The 15,803-nt window shown below is 41.0% G+C and overlaps 1 protein-coding gene across 1 annotated transcript in view; it reads right to left on the reverse strand.

The window, feature by feature from the left end:
- Window positions 1-15,803, reverse strand: part of pou6f2 (POU class 6 homeobox 2) — a 70,105-nt gene that overhangs the window by 17,641 nt on the left and 36,661 nt on the right. Inside the window, exons 4-5 of the mRNA XM_032503876.1 lie at window positions 13,800-14,110; window positions 861-998 (exon numbers count right to left, since the gene is read on the reverse strand). Of these exons, the coding sequence (XP_032359767.1) occupies window positions 861-998; window positions 13,800-14,110 (449 nt within the window). The remainder of the gene's footprint in view (window positions 1-860; window positions 999-13,799; window positions 14,111-15,803) is intronic.

Consider the following 15,803-nt stretch of genomic DNA (forward strand, 5'->3'; position numbering starts at 1 on the left):
TAGTGGTTTCCTCCAGAACAAGCAACAGTGCGACAGTGGCGAGGAAAAACCTCCTTTTAGGCAGAAACCTGGGACAGACCCAGGCTCTTGGTAGGCGGCGTCTGACGGCCGGTTGGGATTAGAATTTAGAACTTTATTATAAACAATGAGGCATGGTCACTCTGGTGGTACTGAAACCTAATTTCAGCCGGCAAAATGTCAATATTAACAACTATAATTAATTAAAATACACTTGTTTTGGCTTGTTTTTTAGTGCAAAGAAATTTCACCTACTGCTTCAGTTTCACCATGTTTGTGTTAAGTTTACACTAAGTACAGTGCAAGTGTTAAAAAATGAAGAAACAGGGGTTAAGGTAAATAACACAGAGTGGCATGAAAGGGCACATTGTCTATACAATTTTCCTTTAATATGTGCTGTGTGCACCTGCGATAAGATGATTCATTAGATAGGGTCTCACAATGACAAGCATCATCGTTCAAGCCTCTGGCTACTGATGGAACAATTCTGCAGCCACCCTGTAAATATGACAAGGTCAGCGTTTTACTGCGACAGGCGCATGCGGATAAGAGGAAGAAGGGCTTTGTTTATTCCCAAAAAGCTTAATATATGGTGGGGTGGCTACTAGAGTGTAGACAAACAGCTTCAAGACAACACACACTCATCACTAGAAATCTATGAGGAAAGATCAAAAATACTATAGAAATGTTTAATATGAAGCTGCACATTCGTACATGATTGATGGTCCAGCAGCATCTCTTAAAGATCTGTTGCCAAGGAAATTGTTGTATTTTATAAGCTGTATGTGTGTATAATTATGTAGTTTTTTTTAGCACGTAAGCGTCCACTACACAGCACTCACCTGTCCTTGTGCGTTGGTGACCAGCTGTCCAGACGCTCCTTGCAGGTTTGAGAGGGTGTTACCGAACACCTGAGAACCGGCGATGGATCCCATGGCTGCTGCCGCTGCTACCGCCGCCTGGCTAGCCAATGGATTCAGCTGGTGAGGGCAAAGAAATCATTTGTTAAAACTGCACCTGTTCACCCGTGCAGATGTTTACAAGTATGACTAAAAAAGCAAGTTCAGGAGAGCTTGATGTGGGAGGCGTCATTGTTGCCAAGGCCAGAATAGGCTAACTGAAGTGAGGCCAGTATATTCCAGGAGAGAGGGCAATGCAGTCCATCATACAGTTCCCAGAGGTCTGTGCTCCTGCACCCAGTGGGAGGCTCAAGGGTGGGGAGAAGCAGTGAGAACGGGAGGGTGATTGTGAATAAGTGACCATTTTACCACTGTAAGTGCTTCCTCTGGCCCCCGGGGCTCCCCACGGGCCAAGCCAAGCCTCTCCACCTGCAGCAACGGCCCAACAGCATCCCCCTTTCACATTAGAGCCAGGCAGTGTGGTCATGTATCACTATATAGCCAACCCCTTCAATACACTTCGACTAAGAATTCCTCCTGCTTCATGATGCACAAGCACACAGTTACTTTCAAAGGAGAGCAGGGTTAAAATGACCATCTTTAGCTCCGCTATAATGGACTTATATGGTCTCTCCTGTGATTGTGAAAAGAGGCTGCTTGCATCAGGGACAGGTTGTAGAGCCCCGCCACATCGCCAAGATTACCCATATAAATCAAGCTAACCACTTATTAGGGGGCTGAAAATGCACAGCTGATTTGGTTGTAGTGCAGCAGAGCAAAGTCTTATTAGGTTGAGTAAGTAGATCAAAGACCAAGAAGAGATAGGAGACCTCCCAATTACTCAACAGAATAGAGAAATAACAGAAACACTGCTTAGAAGCAGGCTGCTTGCTCCCTGCTGCTAATACTGTCTGCAAACATATTCAAACAAAACTGCTGATATTTAAAGCAGTTTTTATTAAAAAAAGTATTGCATGTGTTTTATGACGTGTATGTAAAATACAATGTGCTGTAAAATAAATTATTTTTCCACTCTCTGTGCTCTGCAGGGAATTCAGCTTTGTTCATCTGAAATCATTCAGTTGCCATTTATCTTTAAGCCTACCCCACCACCATATATTATTACACTTTCTGAAATCAAATGATGAAAAAATGCCACAGAACGATCAATACTTTTTCATTGACAGTAAAGGTTAAGCACATTAACAATGACACTGCATTTGTCTTATGAAATCATATTTCATGTAGGTGGCCTTAAATTGGCCGTGATTGATATTGCCTCCCCTTGTCTGAAAGTCATCCAGTTTTTCCTCGATAATCGCAAGATTGTCTTTTATGTGTCCAGCAGTTGTCCTTCGGATATCATGACGTCTCAAATGTTAGAAAAGCACAAACCTGATTCTGACATTACATGCAAGGAACAAGATAAAAGAACCTCAAGCTGGAACAATTGATAGTAAGTTTCCCAACTTATATGCACCTTGGGATAATATGTGAGCTAATTTGGAGGCTTTAACACTTAAGGAAATGTGCTATATATGTTCATTAAATTTTAAAATCAACAGTGGAAGACACATGCATTTATTTTACGACACACTATTTATCCCAACACATGTAATTTCAAATAACCATTTCCGATGTTGGATCTTCCAAAAAACTGTAGTTTGTATTATTGAAGTTGAAGTGCTGCAGATTAATCTTCTCATTATGATGCATCTTCTTGACCAAACAACCCTTTACCCATAGTATGCTTTGTTAAATAGTGAAATGTTAATTAATGTAGAGACTTGACTCATTTCACTACAATATACAGTGCAATGTGGAATGAAACAATAACTGTTATTAAGCCTGGGAGATAGATGTTGGTTATTTTACATGTAATTTTGCAAACATTTGCCATTTCATAATTTTTTTTCCATTTTGAATAATCTCCTTAATATTAATATTGTAAGAATTATGTTACCCAGCCATAACTGATATAATATAGCCATAACTCAAATGTACTGATAAATGTACAAATGGCTATATAATAGCTTTTGTTTTTATTACCATAATAACCAAAAAGACTGTTGTGATAAACACACATTTAGTTTGAATAGACAGAAAAAGAAAAAAATCCTCTTTGACTTTTTTCCACTTAAAGACAAATGTGAATTAATACTTTTGTTTAGAAAAGCTTTTAGAATTAGTTGAAAATGTTTTAAAAAGAGCAGCAGCTTAAGGAAACAACACAAGACTGAAACATCTCGCAGAGCACAATGCCCTTTTCTTAGTTTTAAATAGGAAGATTTTTATGTTAATTAAATAGTAAGCAAAATGATATACCAAGATGGATTTGGCCAACACAAGTAAAATGCAAATTAACACCACAATCTTCAAAGTTCTAAAATATGAAAAATTCTTTGTATGTGTCCTCATAGCTGGCAAATAAAACTGATTCTGAGTCTGATTCTGATAAGATTTGACCAATTAGTAGTGAGTTTTTACTTAAGACAATGCTGAACTGACACTCAAAGATTTCCTCTTCATTTATGATGGAAAAAGTAGAAGTAGTAGTTGACAGGAAGAAATTAAATGTGGACTATCTACTGGTTGTGGTAGTTTATGTTTTCAGAATATAAAATGCCTTCTTAAGAGTTCACAAAGGTTTTTTTAAGCCATGTTGGTGAAAATCCAGTATTATGGGTGTTGTAATAGTGAACGGAGACACTGAGAAAATCCAACATGGCCAGTTAAACAGAGCTAAAAAGAGGCTACAGATCAACACACAGATAATGGGATCTGCCCGGGCAAGCACACCCCGGGTCTCCCTGAAAATCTGTTGTGCTTGGTGTCATTGCGTGAGTGAATGGTTGTTGGAGCAGCTTTCAGATTGATTTGAAATATTATCATTGTGTTTCATTTGATAATAGCCCTTTCAGGTGCTATGTTATTCTGGTAAATCTAGGTGAAAAGAGACCAGGCTTTATTGCTGCATCTTCCTGGCACTGGGTAATATGGATAGCAGTTGGAAGGAGAGCCAGGAATAAGGAGAGGCGAGGCTGTGTTCAACACCTAAACAGGTGATTTTCCGCCACGGTGACTCCTCTCAACACCTCTGCGGGAGGCACAAAATGACAGACCTAGCCTAGCATTTGTACTGATTGCATGTGTTGGAGGAGATAAACAGTGATCTTCCAGTTTGCAGAGCCTGCATGTTAACCATTGTGTTTCAATCTTTTCATTTCATGGAATGGGGCGTCAAGAGGATTTTCAGCAGCATAGACCACTGTGGTCAGTGTTTATAACAAATATAAACTGGAGCCAGTGTTTGTTAAAGAAATGTTTGAAATGTTAAAGTTAAATTTAAGTAAAAGTAGAATTATTACAACATTCCAGTTTTATTTTGTCAAGACATTAAAGCCTCCATTATATTATGTGACATCATCTTGTCACCTTTAAGTCACCACAGCTGCCATCACTCTCGGCACCATCACAGTTTAATATAGCCAAATATAAAAGGCTAGATTGAGATCAGCAAACACAAAACAAGTGTTTCTGAAAGAACAAAAAAAGCCTGCAAATTGTTAAAAACGCATCTTTTCTCTGGACGGTATGAAAGTAAAGCGAATCTAAACTCCGCCAGGCTCTCTGTAGCCTGTTTGACCATGAGGGTCACCTGGTGCAGCAACCCGTGTAATCTCAGGAATAGAGGGAAAAATAGCGTCCCTGCAAACCGTGGAGGGACCCCTGGAAACCAAAATTGTCTGACACAAACTAACTGGAGTTTATTCTTGGTTTTGCTCTTTTCATATGGCCGTTTTAAACTTAATTGCTTTTTTTTTCAGGGCCTGCACAAGACAAAAAAGAGCAAAGATAAATGGACAACATACTCTGGACACCAGCAGGCGGGCAGATTTGTCTATGCTCAAGCTTCAGCGGTGTGTAACACTTAGTGTTTGCACATCTATGATTCAGACTAATATATCAGAGAAAACTGGAAAAGAGAATATAAGACCATAGAGAATTATTCAGCAAATTAGTGGTCAGTAAGTATTAACTTGATAATGACAACAGCTACATGTAAACTTTTGTCGAATAATAGAATTCTCAGCCAAAAAGCTTCAAAGTAGGCAAAACCAGTCAATAGCACTATTGTTTTAGAGAAGAATGTCCTCTGGAACAACATGGAAGTTTCCCTAGTTGATCCCGGCCCCACGTCTCTGTCTGCTCCCTGCTCTTTTCCTACTTCGGAGTGAATGTAATCAGCTGTGACATGAGAAAACACGTTCTCTGTCTGTCAGGACTCTGCTAGTCTTCCACTGACAGTCCTCTGCTGACTCTCCTCCTCCTCCTCCTCCTCCCCCAAAATGGCCTCTCCCCTACCTCCTTGTCTCTCCTCCCTCACATCCGCTGCGCTTATGAACATCAAAATGCCATTAGGCCCTCCAAAACACCTTTGGTCCCTTGGTTAGCATGGCCTCGCACTGTGGTCGTGCACTCTTGAGTCCTCCGAGCCCTGGCTAGGGCTCACCACTGGGCCTCTGCTCCAGCCGTTGTGAAAAATAAACCCCAAAGAGAACCATTCTTGAGAAAAAATATTGGGAAGTGAAAGACGGATAGAACAACTGGGGCAGATAACACCCGACAGAATACAATAACGTTGCATCCGGAGACGGTTGGACATTGTAATTGCTTAAGGCAGTGGAGGGATGGTGGTGGCAGCAGGGTGAATGTGAAGGTGGCATGGTGGGTGCTAATGGAGTGATGTCATATGAAACAGCAGAATGACAGCTAGTTAACTGAGAAGGTTTGGCTGATCAAATAAAATGCATTAACTCCAGGAAATAGATATCGCAGGCTGCCCCAGAAATGGCCATATCTAATGAGGCAAAATGCAAATGAAGGAGGAAAAGAGTCGTGAAAACGTTTAAACTAACTATAAAGGGATGATGAAGTGTCGGACAGTGGCCGTCAATCTCCCCTCTCATTACCCTCATGTGAAATTAACAGCAGCTTTAATCATTACATAAAATCTGCTCCAGCCCATTTGTTGATAATTGTGAGGCACATCGGTTCAGAGTGGGTTCTTTGTCATCAATCACAGCAGCAATGTATTTCCTCTGGTTAGGGGACACTCCATGAGTACAAATATAAGTTATACTACATTCCTCTTACACTATTTCTCTTCCTGAAGAATGATCTATAATATTTAGCTGTTTCCAGATGTATTAAATTCGAAACTACTTGGTGATTAAGTATCTACAGAAAAGTGCTGACCATTTCAGCTCATGATGTGACATATTTGGTGCAGTTATTTCTGTACCATACTAGTGTTGGGTTGGAAATCATAGCAGCGTTAAACCTGTGTTGTAGTAAATCTACTGCTGCTCTGGCTATGACTTTAAAGTGGATGCATGGCTACGTTTTTTGGTTGCTATGAGAAAATGAAAAATAAAAATCATTAAATGAATGCGATTGGACTATAAAGACATCAACACTATTATTTTGGTGCATTATTGAAAACTCTCCCTAGCATTTGGATGATAATTACCTTATTTATTCAATATGTAATAAAACATTATTTTGAGTTTAAGAGATTTGTTTCCATTGCAGCGACTACATCCTATTCATTTTCATTCAGTTGGAAATGGCTTCTCTTTTCACTCTGCTGTTGTTTGACATATAAATATAGCATTTGAATGACTTTAATATCCTTCTAATCAATGTCCAGTGATCTTTTGATGTCCTCAATTCAATATAGGAAGGGTCATCCATGCCGCAGCTTTATAAACACAATAAAGGTAAATGATTACTCTGCACTGTGGTGTCCAAAAATACGGCCGGTAATGAAGAGAAATGGAGGAGTTTGAGGGGGAGGCCTGTCATGTGTCATTGGCCAACTCTAAGCCCTAAGATTAATCACGAGAGAGGGGCTCTGTGGCTAAGATGTGGTCACCCTTGATCAATAAATCCACCTCCCTCCCCTCCCCTCCCTCTGTCTCTCTGCTTCACGGTCTCTCTCTTTTTCTCCAAAATATACACAATCGTTGTAAATCAGCATAAGTGGAGAAATGAACTGACGACATTTACCAGACGTATTTGTATTGATTCCTCTAGTTTTTACTTCTGAGCCTCCCCTGCTTAAGGAGTTGACTTAAGAAAATGCACTGTTCTAGCATTCTAGTTGAGTCCATTTACAAAACTGCATCAATTGCACATTCCCATAATGAAAAAGGACATAATATCAGCCACCAAGAAAAAAATAAAAATGCAAAACGGTCCTCATAGAGTTCATGGTAGCAGAGTTTAGAGGAATTTCTATTTACGCAGCCAACTATACATGGAAAATATATACCAAATCTAGTTTCCACTAACCATGACTGAAAACTCTTTGAAGAAGAATTTCTGATAATATTCTGCAGGGACCACAAATGGGCCTTTTGACTTGGTCTATGAGGAGGGCATAATGCAATAACATTGCATTAGAAGGGTCTTTTTACAGCGTGGCAGCGCTGCTCGGCTGTATTCCTTGTGTGAACCGGTGCTCTGTTTGCGGTCACTAATGGGCATCAGAAATTACAGGCAGTGGAATCGCGCCCCGCGGGGGGACTGGCCTCCTCAGCGGAGCGGAGCACTTAGACAGTGTCTGGGAGCTGACTGGAGGAGGAAGGGGGGAACTCAATGTCACAACCCTGCCTCATAATTAAAGAAACCCTATTCCTTATCCACTGTTAGGTGAGCCCTGGCTTGGTGCTCCATCTCAGGGCTCCCCTGTGGGCGTCTAATGCGTGTTGCCCCCAATGTGCATGTGGGCTGATCATGGAGTTATGCCTTTCTGCTGGGTGTTCTGCGGGGTGGCGGAGCTGGAAGCCCTCTGGCCACCATGAGAGTAGCGGGGCCATGTTTAGAAGAATCACAGACCTCAAAAAGTGAAAAAAATATCAACTGAGGTGAGATCTGAAAACCCAGTAAAACCAGAAAAGCCAAGAAGTAAGTGACAGTTGTAATTTTAGAATTGAGAGAGCCTCCAAAGTTTTCCAAATGATCCTTCTGAATGATGATATGATAAATTTAAGTTTCTCCTTGTTTATAAATTCAGGGCTCATCGTTGGTCCTTAAGTCTGTAGATTTCCTTCCTGCCTAATCCCTCATTTATAGTAAATAAAAGTAGTAGAGCTGTCATGGTCAGGTTGTTTTCCTCATCTAGCTCCCATGCTTTATAATTATTCATATGAAATGTGGTTCTGTTGATGGGCAACAGTCTTATTTTCTGCTTCAGTCAACAGTGCACATTTGTATTTCTAAATTGTGGAGCGCTTGTTATGTAAGGCAATTTTCTGCCTTCTTAAGAGCCGGATCTCCTGTGCATTAATAAGAGGCTAGGCTGAGCTGCTGGAGAGCTGAGGGCCTGTTCATGCTCTAAACCACACAGCCAAAACTAGCAGCACGCAGTCTGGCACCACATACCATTTATACATATTTAAAAGTTTTATTAAAAAATTGTGATTTTCAAACAGGTGTTATTGTGGATAATGGACTCAGATTTTTTCCTTCACTTGAAGATTAATGTAAATGTAGAATATACCCGGAATTTTTTTTTTCTTCTTTTTTCTTTATTTTTGAAAGGACGGCCGATGACATGAAAGGGGAGAGAGAGAGGGAATGACATGCGGCAAAGGGCCACATGCCGGAGTTGAACATGCGGCCGCTGCGTCGAGGACTACACCTCTATATGTGGGCGCCCGCTCTACCGACCCAGGCACCCACGCCTGGATTTTAGAAAGTAATGAGACCCTGAATCCATGTTCCTACCCCCCTAAGACATTTTCCACTTTTAAATGAACTCTTTTTTTACATTTACATGCATAATTATGTTTTCTGAAAATGTGTTTTCAAACATGGCAGTCCTAAGTTTTTTTTGGAGATAAACTAAATCTTTTTTTAATATAGGGCAGAGCAATATATTGACTAAGACATCATCTTAGATTTTGGATATCGTAATATGGTAAGTGCCTAATCTGATTTTGAAGGCAGCATTTCATTAAAGTTATGTAATTTTCTGAACATACCAGATCCTTCTTTCTAGCCATTTCTTGATTTGAGCTGTTCTTATTATTTGCCTTTAACCACTTAGTAATTATATCCACATTTTTAATGTTATTTATCTAAAATCTAATTTTCTGAACATTATCAGAATAAGCCCTCATGCCCTTATTAATAGGCATGGCACAGCACTTTACTACTACCTCAGTTCTCTAACTGAACAACCTTGAATAAGCAAAATACTGTTTGTGACTTTGACCAACAGGAATTTGTTTGGCTTTCACAAGCAATCAAAGTGTGTTTTGGAGTTGCACAAAGTAGTTTACTGCAGGTCAGTTAAAAAACATCTGTAACATTTCTATTAATAAACTCTGAAATTTTTTTTTTCAAACCAGACATCACAGTTAAGTTATGAGACATTCGATAGATAATGGGCTCTTTCCTCAACTTAAGCGTTGCCAGTTTCATCGACAAGCCACAGTATGAGCCATTTGGTCTACATTTGAGCTTGTCATTTCAATTTTGATTTAATACCCCGTGGAATGATGGTGGCAGGTTTTGCTAAATTGAACAGACGTGGAGCTGATCTAGAAAATCGATTAATCGATGAGCAAGGGTCATTTAATACACATGTTAATATAATGGGAAAGACGCCCACTGCCCATAAAAAAGACACATTTGGAGCAAATTGGATGATGGTGATTTTAACAGCGGTTGACATTAGTAAAAGTGCACTGCAGCGGAAAACAGTGACATGAGTGTCTGAAGGGGCCTCAGCTGGAGACAAAAGCAGCAGAGATGGGCCAAAGACTTGAGGAGGATGGTGGAGCAAATGGGAGGAGGAGGGGAGAATGGCAAGGAGAGATGGAGAGTGCAGACAGCTAGGCCTCTGAAAAGCCGTTGTGGTTGGCAGCCGCTGACCTTGGTGACGATGGGTTTTCACCAGTGGCTTCTAATGAAGGCTGATTGCCAGGGAATAGTGAGGGAGCCAAGGGGTGGAGAGGGGACCGGGGGGGGGGAGGAGAGAGAGCAACAGAGAGTGAGAAGAGAGAGAGAAAAGGATAGTGAAGAGTCTCAGGTAATTGCAGCACTTGTGGGTCTGAGGCCCTGCGGTCCTGTGATGTCGGGGTGCAGTGGGGAAGAAGAGAGATGTCTGTGGACGCTTTGGTGGTAAATTGTGGAGCACAGGGATGGGAGGCAGGCCTCTAGGCTGTAATTACCCCTATGAGTGTGCGGCTGGAGAGTGGACAGGCCCAGTGTGGGGCTCTGACAGCGATCAAGGATACGACTGCGAGAGACAAGTGCAAGGGGAGTAGAGACAGACACACAGGCAGACGGCAGGAGTCTGACTGAGGAGGAAGACAGGACATTTCCTTCTTCGTCAGGCCCCCTAAAAACCAGCCAGCCAAACACTGGACCAAGGTCAGAGGCTATTAGCTAACACACAACATGCCGGTGACAAGACAGCCATGACAAGAGCAATGTAGAGACTGCTCAGCAGTGTTGAAGATGTTGCTCCCATAGTGAGAAAGACATAATGTAGAAAGATTTGGCTAAAAAAACAAGAGAGAGAGAGAGAGAGAGAGAGAGAAAGAAAGAGAAAGAAAGAGAGAGAGAGAGAGAGAGAAAGAGAGAGAGAGAGAGAGAGAGAGAGAGAGAGAGAGAGAGAGATGTTGGGGCTCCACTGGATGGTGCAGCAAAGTCAGGAGGGTCTGGTGCGTACAAACTGGAATAAGAGAGTTGATAGGCTGGCCTAAGCTTCCCGCTGCCACGGATCAGTATGTACTACCTCTCCTTTCCCTGCCTGGGCTGATGTAACTCACTGGAGTGGCAAATTACACCAAACCTACAGCTGTAGCCCGACATTATGATTAATTTGATCAGTAATTTCTCCTGTTTTTCATTTTAATCGCCGCGACCATTCTGCTGTGGCAGGTCTTTCAGATCTAATTAAGATCAATTCCGGTGTAAAAGACTTGGCGAGCGCCTTTACCCCGTCAAATCCCTGAGCTCTCCGGGCGTGGAAAAAACCTGCAGCTCTAATCAATCAACTTCCAGCAAAATCCAGCGGGCTCCCGCAATCAGCCCATTAACACACTTAAGCAAATTTCATAATCTCCCCCGTCTATTTGTCATCCCTGCGGTGGCTATTTCAGGCAACCACAGGCAACATCTCACTGTACTCTGAATGTTGGGAAACAGAGAGGCTGTGGGCGGTGTTAGAAAGGTAAATTCTTACTCTGTTTACTCTGTTAACCAAATTAGCTGCAGTAGTCTGAGAGACCATTGACTCAAGGGGACACAGTCTGTTGTGATGTGATTCTTTTTCTAATCGGGATATTAATGAGCCAATAATGAATTCTGTTTTTCACAAATTAAAAACACCCAACACTAAAAACACTAGGGATGTAATGAATGCTCAGGATTTCCTCACTTTGGGTTTAAGCAGATCACACATCTCCCATGAGAAGAGAATTACAATGGGACATTAATTGGAACATAATGAGTGTTTGTCTCTCTGCAGCGCTGTGCTGTATTTTCAGCAAATAGTTGAACGGCTGGGTGATTCTGCACGTCTGAATAATGACAGTAGGAAATAGGGGTGTTATCTGTGTAATGCTGATTGTATTATGGTAATTATGACTCGACTTTACTGCACAGACCAGTTCCTCTGGGTGAAGCGTGGAAACACCAGAAATGCCCTTCTGTGTTTTCAATTAAAACAAACAAAAGAAAGATCACGATGACAATTCACGTGTGTTTGTGAGAAAGTCTCTGCTCAGGGAGTCTCCACAAATTAAAAACTTGTGGAGAGAGGGGGAGCTACATTTTAAATCCTACTGCAGCCTTGACTGGGTGCTGGTGAGGCTGCAACCTGTCCTTGGGCGAGCTCCTCGCTGGGTGACATACTCTTTGACAACACCAGCAATGACCCAGAGAAACTAAACCTTTTATGGCCATTCTGCTTCGCCCACACACAAACACACACACGTTCCATAATCCTATTTGATGAGGCAATATCTTAATGATACCTGATGTGGCCGCTTTGGCCCCCCTCATGGGAGGTCTGTCCTCAGTCATCATAATCAGCCTCACTGTTTCTTTTAGAAAAAGACAATCTGTATAAAGCTAAGTGTCTCAGTCTTATCAATTACAGTGCTGCTTGTTTTAAAGTAACTCTCCTTACTTTGTGAGTCAGAGAAAAAAAGATGATAGAATATTCAACAAAGCAGTGGTTTACTATTAAATCTGAGACTTATGATTTGGATAGTCTGATTATAGTGTATGATCCAAAGTCTGTGTACGTTGATGCAAGCTTAATGTGTGAATCTGTATGTTGGTCAGCAGCCCTTATAGCCACAGTTGGATTGGACAGTGTGTTTGGAGCGATGTAGCGACTAGCCTTTGGAGCCCATTAAATCCAGAGGCTGTTTTTCCTGCTGAGTCTCACTAGGCCATGACAGGGCCGGAGAGGGCTGCAAGGGGAGAAACAAATAGCCCAACTCATCCTGGCCATAAAGAAGGTTGCACCACAACCCAATAAGGGTCTGACGCTGATGAATGTGACCAGGGACAGAAAGGCGACCCTGGCCAGTCTCCACCAGAAATGAAACCACAGGGATATAAAATAGGTTATTATCGTCACACAGTGACAGCCAGACGGACAGAAGGGCCGAGATGAATAGACGGACAAAGTGACTAGAAAGGAGCTTGAGTAGGAAGAGCAGCAAAGATTAAGGGGCTGATTACAGCCAGAAAGTCCAAGGTTAAATAACCTCAGAGTCCCGCCTGAATCTGCTGTAAGAGGATGTAAGTCGTGCTTCTTGTCTGGTTGTGAGATTTGATGTGCTCAAGTACGTCAAGGCTTCAGCAACAAGATGCATATTCTAGTAGCTCCACATAAACAAAAGAGCTGCCAGCCCCCATTCAAATGCTGCCACTTGATAAAGATCAAGTGCTGACAGATAATCGAGCATTGTGTTGACCGCTTAAGCACTTTGATTCTTTTAGTGGAGAATTACAGGAGTTACAAATCTAATTTGTTGTAAGAAACTAGATGGGTATTTTTTATGGTTCTCATGATGTACTTAATTTATCGTGTCCATGAAAAATTATATGAATAGGCAAAATGGAAGCTGATTATTTCTGAGAGCCTATCTGTGTACAAGTATGAGTATGAGTGTTGAGCAAACTAAGCAAACTAAATATGCAAAATGCAAAAAGCAAAGCAACAATCCTGCATACTGGATCTGTATTGCTGTTGATGTGGGTGGATAGATTGGATTAATGAAATCAGTTATTAGTCAGAAGTAACCAATCCAAATTAAATAGTGTTTCTTGGTAATTTTACGCAAAAATATAAATAAATTATATATATTTACAATTTGTACAAGCCTAAAAAGAAAGTTGGAGTAAGATCATCTCAAATTACAGCCAAGAGGTAACTCATGTTACCCTACACAAATAAAAAAGGATTCCAATCATACATAGACTGTATAAAAGAAGCGGAAAGTATAAGCCACCTTGACCTCACCCATTAGAAGCCTTGAGTTTGGCATTTTGGCCATCGAAATCTTGTTTTTAAGAGCCAGAAGTAGCCATATTTGGATAAGAGGGTGGAGCTGGGAAGGAGCGCTAAACTAAAGGAACCAACTAACGCTAGGGCTAGCTATCGAGCTTGGTTAGAAAGGTACATGCACCAAATGCTGAACAAGACATTTTAGACAACCACAATTTTAAAATTAACTTTTATGAACTGAAAATACACTGAAAGGGTCAAAGCTCTAAGATGAAAACACGGACAACGCTCAAAAAAAGTTCATGGCTATTTAAATGTAAACTGGTTGACGGACTCACCGGTAAAGACATGGGTGGGGTGACTGGCGAAGGAAGGCTGCGGGCTGGCGACTGGCTGGGCCGGTGCGGCGGCGAGTGCTGCGGTTGTCCAGAGGTGGAGGAGCAGGTAGACCCTGGAGAGGGGACAGAGTTCAGCTGCTGGCTGGGCGGGGTTATGTGATGCTGGGATGGCAGCTGGTTCTGAGCATGGGAGAGGGTCTGTTGGTGATGGTGTTGCTGCTGCTGCTGCTGCTGTTGCTGCTGGTGGTGGTGCTGCTGCATCTGTTGGAGTTGCTGCAGGTGTTGAAGCTGGGAGTTCAGTGATGAGGTAGCTGTTGATGAAAGAACAGCGAGTTGTTTGATTCCTCTTTGTGCTGGAGACCTGAACTCTCCAAATAGAGTGCATCATACACAAATGAGTTTGGAATGACAGCCTGTGTTTTAGCACTTAAACATGAAGCCTTCATTATTTGAAGAATATGCTCACACCTCAGATAGGTATACACATGGAGGTGTGGGATGCATAGGGTGAATAGTGAGAGACAGATGTAAATTGCATGGAGCCACAACAAGGTCCTCCAGGGTTTTTAGCCTGCATGAGAGAGTCAGTGAATTTAATTTAGCGAGTTGGAGGACAAAGCTATCAAGCCTGGCTGATATAATTGCTCTCTCTGGAGCCAAAAGTCTTCATTGTCACTTGGAGAATGTCAGAATCTTTGGTTTAATGGCTTAAAATCTTATAGGAAAGAGACATCCATCTTCACTGGAAGACTTCAGAAATAAACCCATTAACTAATTGGATCCAATAATGGCGCGTCATTGGAACCTAATTTCTACATTTAAATGCTTATACATTTTTATCCTGTTAAAAAAGAAACAGTTAACACTCAAGCTGAGCCAGACTGCAGACAGACCAACATACAAATACTCCCATGGGCCCAGAATGTCCACCTCAAATTTAGTATAAAATAAATATAAAAATATCTTGTTGTAAACACTGTGCAGGTGGCACCTCAACTTCATGCTAATTTTCCATGGCAGATTACTCATAAGCATCTAAATGCAGAATGTGGTGGGTCTTCTATCAGTTCACACATAACTCCATACCACAACTTAGACAACAAACAATGTCAGTATCAAACGTACTACTATATGTGGAGAATTGGGCTAAAAAACCACATCTAAGCTGACCTTCACAGCTCCTTAAATAGAAAAAAAGGACAAACTGAGTTTCCACACAGATATGATGGATAAAAAAGCATTTTTATACCTGCGCTCACATTCAGAGAGCTCTTGACAGTCTTTTTTTCAGTCAAACCCAGCAGAAAATCCTTAAAAGAAACTATATTCTGGAAAAAATAGTCTTATGTATAAAGTGACGCACAGTTAATCGGTTGCCATTGACTCTGTGATGTTACAGCTTTGTATAGAAAACAAAAGGATAAATACAACAGATGACCATGACAGGATCCAACATGATTTTCTGTGGATTAAAAGAATAATACAATCTCAGAGGGCAGAAGACATGATCCGAATGTTAATATTTGACTGGACTTCACACACGGGACTGCACTACAGAAAGAAACTGTTATGGAGTGTAACAGATTTACCTTAAACTGGGGCCAGGGAAGGTTCGGATAGTTCCCATAATAAATGATGATAAAAAATTTTAAGTTTTAAATACATTTAATCATAGTACATACATAAATTATGTATGTACTATGATTAAAAAGCAAGATAGACACAGAGTAAAGTATAAATACTGTCTAGAAGTTCTAAATTAATCAATCTTGCTCAATAAAAAATAAAGTTTATCTTATGGCCCATTAAATTAGAATCGTGAAAATGTGTTTAGCAATCCAATTGGACAATTAAAAGATTAAAAAGTAAAAATAAGAACTGATTGCACATATTTGCTAAAAAGATTTAAAGATGAAGACTTATTCAAAGAAATATATCTTTTCTATGACATAAACAAAAGAAGAAATGTGTTCAGTTCCCCCTAATTAACGATTATTTATATAT

This window comes from Etheostoma spectabile, chromosome 22 (assembly GCF_008692095.1).
Source record: "Etheostoma spectabile isolate EspeVRDwgs_2016 chromosome 22, UIUC_Espe_1.0, whole genome shotgun sequence".
NCBI lineage: Eukaryota > Metazoa > Chordata > Actinopteri > Perciformes > Percidae > Etheostoma > Etheostoma spectabile.